The sequence below is a fragment of the Delphinapterus leucas genome, chromosome 11 (assembly GCF_059928025.1).
Source record: "Delphinapterus leucas isolate spDelLeu-1000000601 "Yukka" chromosome 11, BTC_Dleu_Yukka2, whole genome shotgun sequence".
Lineage (NCBI taxonomy): Eukaryota > Metazoa > Chordata > Mammalia > Artiodactyla > Monodontidae > Delphinapterus > Delphinapterus leucas.
Window position 1 is genome coordinate 42011296 of NC_143139.1, and position 10985 is coordinate 42022280.

At 55.7% G+C, this 10985-nt stretch overlaps 1 protein-coding gene across 1 annotated transcript; it reads right to left on the reverse strand.

The window, feature by feature from the left end:
- Window positions 1–2032: 2032 nt before the first annotated feature.
- On the reverse strand, window positions 2033–9179 carry KRT8 (keratin 8). The gene is made up of 9 exons (XM_022572093.3): window positions 8751–9179; window positions 6168–6376; window positions 5480–5540; window positions 4894–4989; window positions 4185–4349; window positions 3785–3910; window positions 2982–3202; window positions 2785–2843; window positions 2033–2489 (listed from the first exon to the last, which is right to left on the reverse strand). Exons 1-9 carry the CDS (start codon window positions 9093–9095, stop codon window positions 2302–2304), a joined length of 1470 nt encoding a protein of 489 aa, XP_022427801.1. The 5' UTR covers window positions 9096–9179; the 3' UTR covers window positions 2033–2301.
- Window positions 9180–10985: the final 1806 nt, after the last annotated feature.

The following is a 10985-nucleotide window of genomic DNA, read 5'->3' on the forward strand; positions in this document are numbered from 1 at the left end:
AATAACAAAGGGGGCTGTGACTGGCCAAGCCTGGCTCCCTCCACCCTTGTGGCCCCAGAGAAGAGGTGCTGTGAGGGTCGCACCTACCAAAACCACAGGGATGGAGCTGGAAAAACAGCTCCTGAAAGAAGAGAGATTTTAATACCTGCCTCACAGGATCCTTGGAAGGCTGAAATGTGCTGAAGCACAAGGTCTACCACCAAATAGGTATTAAAGAAATGTTAGCGTTCATCCTTCCTCGGTGTCTCCTCTAAATGAGAATTGGAGGTCCAGCTCCTTTACATCATTAAATACTGAAAGGTAGATGAGATGGTGTCTCCTAAAGGCTGAGTGTCCCTGATCACACAGTAGATGCACAATAACCAAGAAAGGAAGGAGGCGGGGGAGAGGGAAAGGGAATTCTCCCTGGAGCTTTCCTGCCTTTCCCTAAGCAAGCAGCAGGTCAGGTTGGGGGTGTGGAAACTCCAGGAGAACATTGGTGGGGCCTTTGGCTGCCTGCCCGCCCCCTCCCCAACCGTGTGCCCACCGCCAGGGGGCAGGGCCCGGTAAGACAGGTGGCTGGATTCCAGGAGGATCGGGTGGGTCACAGTTGAAAATGCTGACTTGGGTCCTCAGTGGGCAAGAGATCTCTCTCACTGGGTACTGCGCCTGCTCTGGGCTCTAACACCACCCTCTGGGCTCCAGAGACCTGGTAAGACGGCCAGTCACACATGAGCAGAGGGCAGAGGGTTGGTACGGTTTTATGAAATTTTTCTTTCAGTTATATAGATATAAACATTTGCAGGTTGTGATAAAAATGAATTTCGTACGAGAGCTGCTGCCCCAATAGTTAGAGTCACTGCTCTAGATAATGGTACTGGGAAGAGTGAAGTCCTTTATCGTGACAGAGTCCAGAACCCTGGCCCTGGTCCCAGGACTGGGTGGAGGGGGCGGAGGAGGTAGAATGCCTGGGCTCGGTCTGGAAGCAGCTCCATTGAGGTGGGCAGCTAGGGGAGGTAGTGAGATGGGCCCTTGGGTGGGAGCCCAGGGCCTGGGAAGCCTAGACCCCAGGGAAAGGAGCCCTGGGAGACCTCACAGCAGGACCAGAACCTGAGCTTCCTGCGCCAGGCTGTCCCAACGACTGGACCCTCTGCATAGGTTTGTTCATTCTCCTTTAGGGTTTGGGAAAGTCTGAAAATGCCCCCATCTCAGCCATTCTAAGTAAGGGCATGTTCCACACTTAGTTCAGCACTAAGGGGCCAGCGTGTCTGCCGGGTAGTCCACGGGTGGTGGCAGTGGAGCCACCGCTCCACCCAGCCCCGCTCCTGCCCCAACAAGACAAGCAAAAACCCTTTACACACTTCACAGGACCCAACCACACCCAAATACACACAGCACGCCCTCCACCTGCAAACACAGAACGCACACACCCTTTACACACTCAGCTGTATGTGGTACAAACACTGCAGGTAAATGGGTGGAAAGGGGTGGTGAGGTGCCATGGGGGTGGGTGTGACTGTGAGTGAAGCACGGAAGGGGCCATCTGTCAATGCCAAATCCTATACTATCTTGGCTTTTAGAAATTGTGGGTGTGACACACCCAGCTGCTGAGAATGGACTCTGGGCCTCTGAAGGGACGGAAAACCAGGATTCCTTGTCCCCAGCTGCTAAGGAATGAAGATGTACAAAAACACCTCTGGCCACCGAGGAAATGCCATGTGCCTGGCTGAGGAGGAGGACAGGCTGGAGAACTGGACGGTCCTGGGTTCGAATCCCAGCCAGCCACTTTTTAATTAGGCCAATTACTTGGTCTCTCTGGCCCTGGTCCTGAGGCCGACCTCCTGTGAGGTCTACAGGAAAGGAAATCTCCTGATACTCCAATCTAAAACCTGCTCTGCGCCCCAACAGGGTTTGTTGCACAGATCAAATGAAATGGGGTATTTGAAACCAAGGCATCAACAAGGTTTTTCAGCAAAGTCTCCCTGGAGGAGGTCAGACTTTCCTCCACGTGTCCCCCAACCCCAGCCTTCTGATCCCAGAGGGAGGCCTCCTGACCACCTGTCTCCCACCCCATTGACAGACAAGGGCTGCACACAGCCAAATGTGCTGGCAGAGCCAGCTGAAGCTTTATTCTGAAAAAGACACTTGGATTGGCTTTTTTGGGGGCGTGGGCAAGAGAGGGAGCCCCAGGCAGTTGACTCCCCCAGGGGTGGGCTAAGGACAGGACTGAGCCTCGGGTCTTTGGTTCCAACACTCCCCTGCACAACTCCTTCTTGCAGGAGCAAGTGAGCTGGGGAGGCTGGGAGGGATCGCGGGAGCCTTTCACTTAGGCAGGATGTCAGAGGACTCGGACACCAGCTTCCCATCACGGGTCTCAATCTTCTTCACAACCACAGCCTTGGAACTGGTACGGCTGAAGGAGCCAGAGCCCCCTCCAGAGCCCAAGCTGGACTGGTAGGAGCTCAGGCCGTAGTTGAAGCCAGGGTTCCCATAGGCTGAGGTCAGCCCACCTGGTCAGGAACAGAGGCAGCCACGTGAGCACAGGAGCCCATGCGCACATCAGGGGCCACGCCCCCTTCTCCCTGCTACTCCAGACCGGACGTGGTCCCCAGGGATAGGGAACCGCCCTGGTTCACTCCTCCAAGATGGTGGGGAAAAACCAGGAGCAGGGCGGGAAAGAGCTTTGCTATTAGCTACGTGACCTTGGACAAGACATTTAACTGGGCCCCAGCTTCCTCAGCTATACCGGAGGGAATTGTATAGGAGCTGCCTCCTGCCCTGCCCCCCCAGGACCAGGACACTCACCTGAGTACCCGCTGGTGGTCTTGGTGTGGATGCTCATGTTCTGCATCCCAGACTCCAGCCTGTACCCAGAGGACACATGGAATGTCAGGACCAACCCCTGGCCCTATCCCGGGACAACAGGACTCAAGTCCCACCCCTCCCCACCCCAGGTCCCAGGGATGGGGCGCCAGGGCCGGTCAGAGAACGCCCACACCCACCGGCTCTCCTCGCCCTCCAGCAGCTTGCGGTAGGTGGCGATCTCCACGTCCAGGGCCAGCTTGACGTTCATCAGCTCCTGGTATTCGCGCAGCTGCCGCGCCATGTCCTGCTTGGCGGTTCTCAGAGCGGCCTCCAACTCAGCCAGCTTGGCCTGAGCATCCTTGACGGCCAGCTCCCCACGCTGCTCGGCATCGGCAATGGCGGCCTCCAGGGAAGCCCTCTGGGGGGGAGGGGACGGGTAAGCAGTTAGAGCAGAGTCTGCTTGCCTCCTCCCCTCCTCCCCCTGCACCCGCTCTCCCTTTCCCCTCCTTTAGGGACCCCCTCTCCCTGACCTGGACTAACCAACTCCACCTGGCTCAATCCAAGAAAATGCTACAGGTGGGCGAGATTCAGGAAGCGGAATGGGGAAATATGAGCAGCTTCCAGGCACTTCCCCGCGCAAACTTCTCACCTGGGACGCTGTGCGGTGTTATCCCCACCCCCAGCTGGACTGGATCTCTGCTTTCTAAACTTCCTTAAAGCATCAGAGCCCAATCTTACCCTGATATATAAGACCGATATAATAAAGCAGGCTTGGGGGACCCATCCTGGACCCCCAACCTACCTGCCCGGCCCCTCACACAGGGGCCTCCTCAGCACCCCTCAGCCTCCCAGGAGCAGTCTGGACTCTAGCTGCCCCTCCAACTCCTGACTCTGGTCTAGGATTCCTTCCCCAACCCCCAGACCCCTCACTCCTCCTGCATTATCTCCTCTCACCCGGAGGTGTCCCAAGACCCTCTCCCACCCCCAGCCCAGCCCATACCTGGCCTTTGAGGCCCTCGATCTCAGCCTGGAGTCGGTTGATGTTCCGGTTCATCTCGGAAATCTCCGTCTTCGTGCGACGGAGGTCATCCCCGTGCTTCCCAGCCAAGGTCTGCAGCTCCTCGTACTGCAGATGTGAGACAAGGAGTGAGGTTGAGAGGGGACCCCCCGGTCCCTCCGAGGGAGAATGCCCTCTCAGCCAAGTCACCAGAACCCAGGTCATCTCTCCCCTACCCGCCTCTACACCTCTGGGCACAGGGACGTCCCTGTCCCCCAGCACTACTTGGCAGCCCAGCTCGCAGCAGGCAGAGTCAAGTTTGAAATCCTGCTCCCTCCTCAAGGACTAGGGCACAGAACTAGCCAGAAGGGGAATACCAGCCTATAGTGACGCTGCTCTTCACCTTGATCTGGTACATGGCCTCGGCCTCAGCCCGGCTGCGGTTGGCGATCTCCTCATACTGGGCCTTGACCTCGGCGATGATGCCGTCCAGGTCCAGAGAGCGGCTGTTGTCCATGGACAGGACCACGGAGGTGTCAGAAATCTGCGACTGCATCTCGCGGATCTCCTGTGGTGGGGAAGGGAGGTGGTGAGGCCCTGGGCCCGCATACAAGGAGTTCCCTTCTGCAGAAGGGCCTTCCATAAAGGACAAGACAGCGGGAGTTAGGGCTGGAGAGAAGGCAAAGTTCCTAAAGAAGGAAAATGAGGCCAGGATAAAAGGAAATCTGGCTTTGGGTGAGAAACCAGAGGGGCAGAGCCCTTCCGTGCTCTCAGCTACCAGTATGGCACCCACAGAGGGCTCTCATTTGGCCCAAAGAATCTGACTAAGGCCCCGGGGACAGAGCAGGCCCGAGCTGCAGCTGGGCCACCACTCTGTGTATGATGAGCTTGGACAGGCTATTTCAGTTCTCTGAGCCCATTTTCTCATCTGTGAAGTGGGATGGTAAACCCTCCCTCATGCAGGGGGACAGAACATATAGAACATCCATGCCGGGCTACTATTGGCAGCTGTAATTATTCAGTGGTGGGCCCTTGTCTGTTGGTGCGCTGGGGGCTGGGAGGGGCCTCTGATGGGGCTGGGGAACCTCAGTCTCCAGCGCCCAAGAACGTACCTCTTCATACAGTTGCCTGTAGAAGTTGATCTCGTCAGTCAGCCCTTCCAGGCGGGACTCCAGCTCTACCTTGTTCATGTAAGCTTCATCCACATCCTGCGGGGCAGGGGGAGGGGAGCCTGAGCTGAGTGCCCACTCCTGACGCCAAGCCAGGGGCACCCAACGGCCTGGACTTGGAACTTTCTAACTAATTGTCTTCCCCACCTCACTATGTGTGGCCTGACCCAGTCCAGTCTCTGCCCCATCACACCTGCATCCCCAGCCCCAGCACTTTTACCTCTGCTTCCTACACACACCCTTCCCTCTCCTCCACTCCCCTCCCCCTCCCCTCCTCCTTCTCCTCCAGGAAGCCTTCTATAGCCAGACCTCAAATTCTACTGCTCCGTTTTCTTAACCATGTTCCAACATTGATGTCCAGAGTTCTGTCCAAATACACCTAACTACCTCTCTATCCTTCTATGCTAGATACCTAGGAGGCACCCAAATGTCGTCCCATTACTTAGAAACATTTAAGAACAGAAAGCCTCTAGCCTGAGTCTCTAAGCGCCAGCCTCCAGTGTCTGGTGGGGGAATGGTACTCCCTCACCTTCTTGATGATGACAAATTCATTCTCCATGTCTGTGCGCTTTTGGATCTCTTCCTCATACCTGGTGAGACAGATATAATCAGAGGATGGAGGCAAAGGTGAGGTTGCTGTGGGTCTTTCCAGGGGGACAAGGATAGCTAGAAAATTCAGTTAATGGAAATGCAAGAAGATATGAGATGGCTGGTCTGGTCCTTCTGCCCCAACCAGCTACTGTTTCCCCACCCTTACTCCATGCTATCGTCAGCCAGTGGGGGGCCTGGAGCAGGAAATCTCTCTCCAGATCCACGAATACACTTTGGATTGGGCATATGAGGAGGAATAGCAACAGGCACTGACATGAAGCCTCAGACAGAACTTTCTGGAATGTGGTGGAAATCAGGGGTAAGGAAGAAATAGAGTCTAGGGCTATTAGTATACAAGAGAGCCTACTGGCTACCTCTGTCTCCCATTTTAGGTTTACTGTGTAAACATTAGCAGATAATTTGTTGTCCAAATTGGGACAGCTCTGAGATTGAAGGGGGAAGGGAGGTGCTATTAACAATGGGCATAAACCTAGACTGTCCTGAGAAAACCTTGTCCTGGGGTCACTCTAATTATATAAGACTGCACTGCCCAGCAAGCAGAGGGCCTTGGTGTCTTAGGCCTCTGGTCCCAAGGGGCCGGGCAGGGTGGGATGACAAAGGCTCACTTGGTCTTGAAGTCCTCCACCAGCCCCTGCATGTTGCCAAGCTCCACTTCCAGCTTCAGCTTCTCCTGGGCCAGGGTTTCCAGCTGCCGCCGGAGGTTGTTGATGTAGCTCTCAAACATGTTGTCTATGTTGCTCCGGGCTGTCTTCTGCTGCTGCAGGAGGTTCCATTTGGTCTCCAAAATCTTGTTCTGCTGCTCCAGGTGCCGCACCTGCATGATGAGGCAGAAAGGTCCACATCGCACATCAGGCCAGGGCTCAAAGTCTGGCATGAAGCAAGCACTGTCTTTTCCCCTCATCCAACTCCCCAAGCAGTGGGGTCTCCGGAACCCCATTAGTGCTGAGCTGGGGGGAAAGAAGGGGATACATGGTTGTAAGAGGATAGCTAGCAGTTATGTTGAAGCTATATTTGCAAAACAAATGATTCTTATTGACTTCGATTGTAATATTGCAGTCAATAAAAGTAGCCAAGTTTTAATTAACACTTTATATATGATTGAAAAAAATGTAGATTGTTCACAGCAAATAATAGTATCATCATGATTATTATTTGGAGTGGCTTTGAGGGACTCATTGACTATAAGGAAACTTTAGCCTTACAGCCTGGAGAGCATTCGCCAGAAGACGTAGGTTTTAGCCAAACACTGCTACCTGATCTTGAATTACTTCCCCTCTCTGAGCCTGGGTCTCCTCAGCCCTGCAATGGCTTAGAAGAACTCAGGCGAGCCCTATCCAGAGCCCCAACCCTGTGCAGAAGTCACTTTTAGCCAGGGAAGAGGCAAGAAACAAGGTAAATCTGTCTGCAAACTGAAGACCCTCCTCCCCACAGCCCTTCCTTTGAGCTCAACATCCAACCCCACCCTACCCTACCCTACCCCGAATCCACAACCCTGTCCCCCTGTCCCAAACACAAAGGTCCTAGGTTCCTTGGGGCTCAAGGAATCCAGATTTTAGGATGAAATTAAGGCATGTTGGAAGGGAAATTTTTAAAAAGAAAGAATAATAAACTGGTTCCAAGAAGAGGAAGGACTTTTTTTCTTTTTTTTTTTTTTAAAATCAACCCAAAGTTGGACTTCTTTTAAATTGGGAGGACTTAGAAGGTTATCTTAAGGGTCTGGTCCAGATCCAGCAAATCCCTCTCTGTAAATCTCTTTCTTCCCCAGCTCATTCTGCCCCAAAATTATAAAAACTAAGTGATAATAACATTTAGCCTTATTAGACTGTTTAATGTAGGCCAAACACTGCTAAGCTCTTACATACATTTTATGCTTGAATAGGCAAAACCTCTTTGACTTAGGGATTAGCGTGCCCATTTTGTAGATGAGGAAATCAGATTTAGCAAGGTAGTCCATCAAAGGAAAGGGCAGAGCACTGGGAACCTTCGGCCTGTGCTTAGCTACTCACTGGGAGGACCCCAGAGCTAGCAAAACGCAGTCAAGAAGTAAAGTGAAGGTTGCTTAAAGCCAAGGAACCAGCAAGCACTTCCCAAAATCTGGGGAGCGCCGGTTTCCCGGGGGACTCCAATTCCTAAAGGCGCTAATCTGCCCCAGGATTTCCCTCCTTCCGCTCCCAAAATGCCTCCCAGGAGCCAGTCAGCAGGGAGGGGCTGAGCCTCCAGCGCGCTGGGGGCCCTGGGGCCCCTGAGGAGGCAAACCCCCGAGGCTGCAAAACCCGGCCTGGCGCCTTCCATGGGAAAACAGAGCCAGTTCGTTGGGGCGGAGCCGGGGTAGTAGGGAAGAGTGAGAGGGGACCAGGGCCGAGCGGGGAGAGGGGCGTTAGCGGACAGACGCCTTATCTAAAGCCGTAAATCGTGGGGTTTAACAGGACGTGAAACGCAGGTGGGGTGTCGCACGCCCGCAGACTTTGAATCCTGGATGGGCTTTTCTGAAGCCAAGCCCTGGCGTCCACCCCACCCCGATACACACGCCCCCAGGCAGAGGAGCGGGTCCCCAGTACCGCGGGCCTCGGCCCCGCCCGGCGCCGCCCACATGGCCGGCTCCCGGGGCCCTGGCCAAGTTATGACTCATCTTGATGCCCCCAACACTTGGGCCCCGGTACGCCGAAGGCCTGGATCAATATTTGCCTGTTTGAATCAAGACAGCCGCTTCCTTCTCCCAGAATCCTATCAATCTCCTATTTAAAAAAAAAAAAAAAATTTAAAGCACAGGAGCACTGTTGAGAAGCCCTTGGGGCCATGCTAGGGAGAAGGGTGAACCTGAGGGAGGAACTGCCCTCCCACACGCCAGCTGAACAGCTGGGACTCTTCCAGAGCTGAAAGCTTTACAGACGATCAGACCTCGAGTTGGGGTGAGATGGGCGAGTGAGGGAGGGAGCCCCGAGATTTAGAGTCAGAAGCCGCCCGGACCCCCTCTCTATCCCTTCCCCAGCCCAAACCAAAGTACATGGGGCCGGGGGAGGGCGCCGAGACATCCGTCGGAAGCTTGAGTGGTGCCAGAGTGGGTGGGGCCCAGCAGGACGCCAGGGAGGGGCTGGAGATGTGCCCACCGAGGGTGGGGTGACCAAGAGAAACGGCTGGGATCCTGGTCTGGCCCCAAGCACCGCGGGCCACGCAGGGGGAGCCCTCACCTTGTCGATGAAGGAGGCGAACTTGTTGTTCAGGGTCTTGATCTGCTCCTTCTCCTGGGTGCGCACGGCCTGGATGTCGGGGTCCACCTCCAGCTTGAGGGGGCTCAGCAGGCTCTGGTTCACCGTGACAGCTGTGATGCCCCCCAGACCCGGGGCCCCACTGTAACCTGCAGCCAGACTCATGCTGCTGCCCAGGCCGCCCCGGAAGCTGCTGCTGCTGCCCACCCGGGAGAAGGCCGAGGAGCTGATGCGGGCGCCCGGCCCACTGGTGTACGAGCGGCTGCTGAAGGACCGGGGGCCGGAGGTGGACACCTTGTAGGACTTCTGGGTCACCCTGATGGACATGGTGGAGGCTGGAGAGGAGGCGAGGAGGCTGAAGCACACAGAGACTCGAGGAGTTGCGAACCTGCTCCTAGGTGGGGTGCAGCTCCCCGGATGGCCTCTTATAAAAAAGAGCCCAGCCCAGGAGGAGGGGATCGGCCTTGTAGCTGAGTGGCTAGGCCCTGAGGGGGCAGGGCCTAACCTGACACCTGCCACCTACAGGCCGGACTCAGGTGGGGGCAGCAGAGAGCTGCTCCCGCCCCGGAGCCCACCCCTGCACCACCGCAGAGCCCAGGAAAGGGTAACTCAGTGAATGTGAGAAGTGCAAGGGCTGCCAGCCTCTACCTGTTCCCTAACAGAGCCTTGCGGGGTGGCCCAGCCACTGCAACCCTGAATCCTAGGTCTTATCTCCTTCCCTCCTGTGGGAAATAAATGCACAGACTGAGGAGCAGAGCAGGAAAGGGATCTGTGGCATTTGGGTCTCCTCTGAGCAGCTGACGCCCCAGAGGCACCACCCCGTGTCCTTCGTGTTCTCTCCACCTGGAGTGATTATGAAGGTCTGCCCAGTTTGGAGGACAGGGCTGGGTTCCGAATCCTTGAACCCGAGGTCAACCATTTGCCTAGTCTCTCCTTAGTTACTTCTGTGCCCTCAGCCCTTGGTGCAATGCCAAGAGGGGCTGGGTAAACATTTGTGAAATGAATGAATGAACACACACACACACACACACACACACGCACGCGCACACACACACACACACACACACACACACAGGCTGTCTTCCCTCTGGGGCTGTACATGCAAGTTAACGTGAGGCCCAACACAGCACTTTTCCTGGACACAACCCCGTGTCTTTCTCTCTTCCCAAGATCACAGGATTGAGCTTCCCTGGTGGCACGGTGGTTGAGAGTCCGCCTGCCGATGCAGGGGACGCAGGTTCGTGCCCCGGTCCGGGAGGATCCCACATGCCGCGGAGCGGCTGGGCCCGTGAGCCATGACCGCTGAGCCTGCGCGTCCGGAGCCTGTGCTCAGCGACGGGAGAGGCCACAACAGTGAGAGGCCCACGTACCGCAAAAAAATAAATAAATAAAAAATAAAAAGATCACAGGATTCCCTGGGCCGGGCTGAAGGGCACAGAGAAGGGTGAACAAGAGCCAATGGGCAGGCTGGGAGAGCTCAGGAGAGCAGGCAGCTACATCGGCGGGGACTTCATCTCATCGCTCTCCTTGCTGCTTGGGGGAGTCATTCCCATAGCTCCCAGTGGGTGAATCACAGGAAAGGAGGCAGAACTGTGGAGTGGGGGGCACCGATGGTGAGTCAACCTGCAGCCACCTGGGCCCTCCTTCTCTTTCTCTTCCCAGGACCCCAGATGGCCAGAGGAGAAGGGGAAGAGTCCCTGCACCTGTCTCCACAAACCCATTATGAGAATGAGTCAGGAGAGTGGGTTGGGGCACAGCATGCACCTGCAGAAGGCTGGAGAATGGGAAGCTGAGTAAGGCACCCCAGGCCTGGGTGGGGCAGGCTGTGGGTGGAAAACAGGAGGTTTGGGTCCCCGAGGCAGAGATTCCAGCTTCGATTCTCTAATGGCTGGGGCTAGATTCTCTGAAAGATCCTGCAGGGCATGAAGTGGGGACTGGATAGCTGTTAACTAGAGACCAACAGATCCCCTGGGGGTAGAGGGACAGGTGGCCCACAGCCCCCAGCCCCCAACCCAGGGGAGAGGGTGACTGCTACCCTGACCACCTATCACGAGGAGGCAGATGGGCAGATGCCTCCCTATCCTTCTCAAGTAAAGACACCCAGGGTTCCAGAGGACAGGCATAGAGACCCCTACAGAGGGACAGCGAGACCAGAAGCCCCCTCCTTGGAAGAGAGACAAATCCAAAAAGACAGACACACTGATAAGCTCCCCTCAG